Raw genomic sequence first — 1,819 nt, forward strand, 5'->3', positions numbered from 1 at the left:
TGTACCGTAATAATCTCTCTGGCCTCTGCTGTTGATGTGTTCAAATGTCACACTCTGCTCTGGGCAGACACAGAGCCACACACTACAGTACAAAGGGATGTATGTTCAACAGCTGTTAAAAGTATGAATGCTGTTGTCTAAACTTGTCTATGAGTTATGCCACATACATCAACTTGCGTTGCCATGACAGCAAGATGGCAGCCTCCAGAGGAAAGTACACGACTGCGCCAAGTGTGGAGCAGCTGAACTGAACTCCTTCTTTTGGAGTCCCTGAGACTGATCAACCTGCTGTAGGTGTGTGTAGATTAGTCCCTGAGACTGATCAACCTGCTGTAGGTGTGTGTAGATTAGTCCCTGAGACTGATCATCCTGCTGTAGGTGTGTGTAGTCCCTGAGACTGATCATCCTGCTGTAGGTGTGTGTAGTCCCTGAGACTGATCATCCTGCTGTAGGTGTGTGTAGTCCCTGAGACTGATCAACCTGCTGTAGCTGTGTGATATCTGCTGTAGGTGTCCGATACCTGCTGCAGGTGTGTGTAGATGTGTAGGTGTGTGTTATGTGTGATAGCTGCTGTAGTGTTACCTTATAGGTGTGTGTGATATCTGCTATAGGTGTGTGTAGGTTTGTAGATGTGTGTGACAACTGAAGCAGGTGTGTGTAGATGTGTAGGTGTGTGTGATAACTGCTGAAGGTGTGTGTTATATGTGTGATAGCTGCTGTAGATGTGTGTGTTACCTGTTACAGGTGTGTGTGATATCTGCTGTAGGTGTGTGTGATAACTGCTGCAGGTGTGTGTAGGTGTGTAGGTGTGTGTGATATCTGCTGCAGGTGTGTGTAGGTGTGTAGGTGTGTGTGATATCTGCTGCAGGTGTGTGTAGATGTGTAGGTGTGTGTGATAACTGCTGCAGGTGTGTGCAGATGTGTACCTGAGACTGGCGAAGCTGCACCAGCTGCAAGACGTCGCGTTTGAGGCGGTAGTCTTTGGCGCGGGCGTCTGTGAACACGTAGATGAAGGAACCGGGCAGCGAGACCTCCAGAGCCTTCTTAATGGCCCCTATACTCATCTCTGGACAGTCCCCTCCACCCTGAGAGAGAGAGAGAGGGAGGGAGGGAGAGAGAGAGAAGGAGAAAGAGAGAGACAGAGAGAGACAGAAAGAGAGGGAGAAAAAGAGAAAGAGAGAGGGGGAGAGAGGGAGGGAGAGAGTAGATGGGGAGAAAGAGAAAGAGAGGGAGGGAGAGAGAGAGAGGATAGAGGTAGAGGGGGAGAGAGAAAGAGCAGGAGAGAGAGAGAAAGAGAGAGGAAGAAAGAGAGAAAGAGGGAGGGTGAGAGAGAAAGAAGGAGGGGGAGAGAGAGAGGAGAGAGAGGGAGGAGAGGAAGAGGATGAGGAAGAGACAGAGGGAGATGATGGAGAGAGAGGGGGATACAGTAGAAAAATGAGAAGAGTAGGTGGAGAGAGAGAGAGAGTAGTAACAAAGATGAGAGATGAGAGGGAGGGAGGGAAGAGAAGGAGAGAGTAGGAGTGAGGGATAGAGAGGTTTAAGAGGAGAAGAGGAGAGAGGGATAGAGAGGTTTAAGAGAAGAGTAGGAGTGAGGGATAGAGAGGTTTAAGAGAAGAAGAGAGTAGGAGAGAGGAATAGAGAGGTTTAAGAAGAGAGTAGGAGTGAGGGATAGAGAGGTTTAAGAGAAGAAGAGAGTAGGAGAGAGGAATAGAGAGGTTATAGAAGAGAGTAGGAGTGAGGGATAGAGAGGTTTAAGTGAGAGAGAGTAGAGGAGAGAGGGATAGAGAGGTTTAAGAGAGAGTAGGAGTGAGGGATAGGG

General features: G+C 48.7%; 1 protein-coding gene across 1 annotated transcript in view; it reads right to left on the minus strand.

Annotated features, from left to right (window-relative positions):
• Positions 1-1,819, minus strand: part of hmcn2 (hemicentin 2) — a 152,926-nt gene that overhangs the window by 106,784 nt on the left and 44,323 nt on the right. Inside the window, exon 4 of the mRNA XM_076270721.1 lies at positions 927-1,085. Coding sequence (XP_076126836.1) covers positions 927-1,085 — 159 coding nt within the window. The remainder of the gene's footprint in view (positions 1-926; positions 1,086-1,819) is intronic.

Source organism: Alosa pseudoharengus, unplaced genomic scaffold, assembly GCF_046254945.1.
Source record: "Alosa pseudoharengus isolate Yale_2024_CS ecotype anadromous, Long Island Sound unplaced genomic scaffold, YU_APseudo_1.1 YU_APseudo_1.1_scf_6, whole genome shotgun sequence".
Taxonomy (NCBI): Eukaryota; Metazoa; Chordata; class Actinopteri; order Clupeiformes; family Clupeidae; genus Alosa; species Alosa pseudoharengus.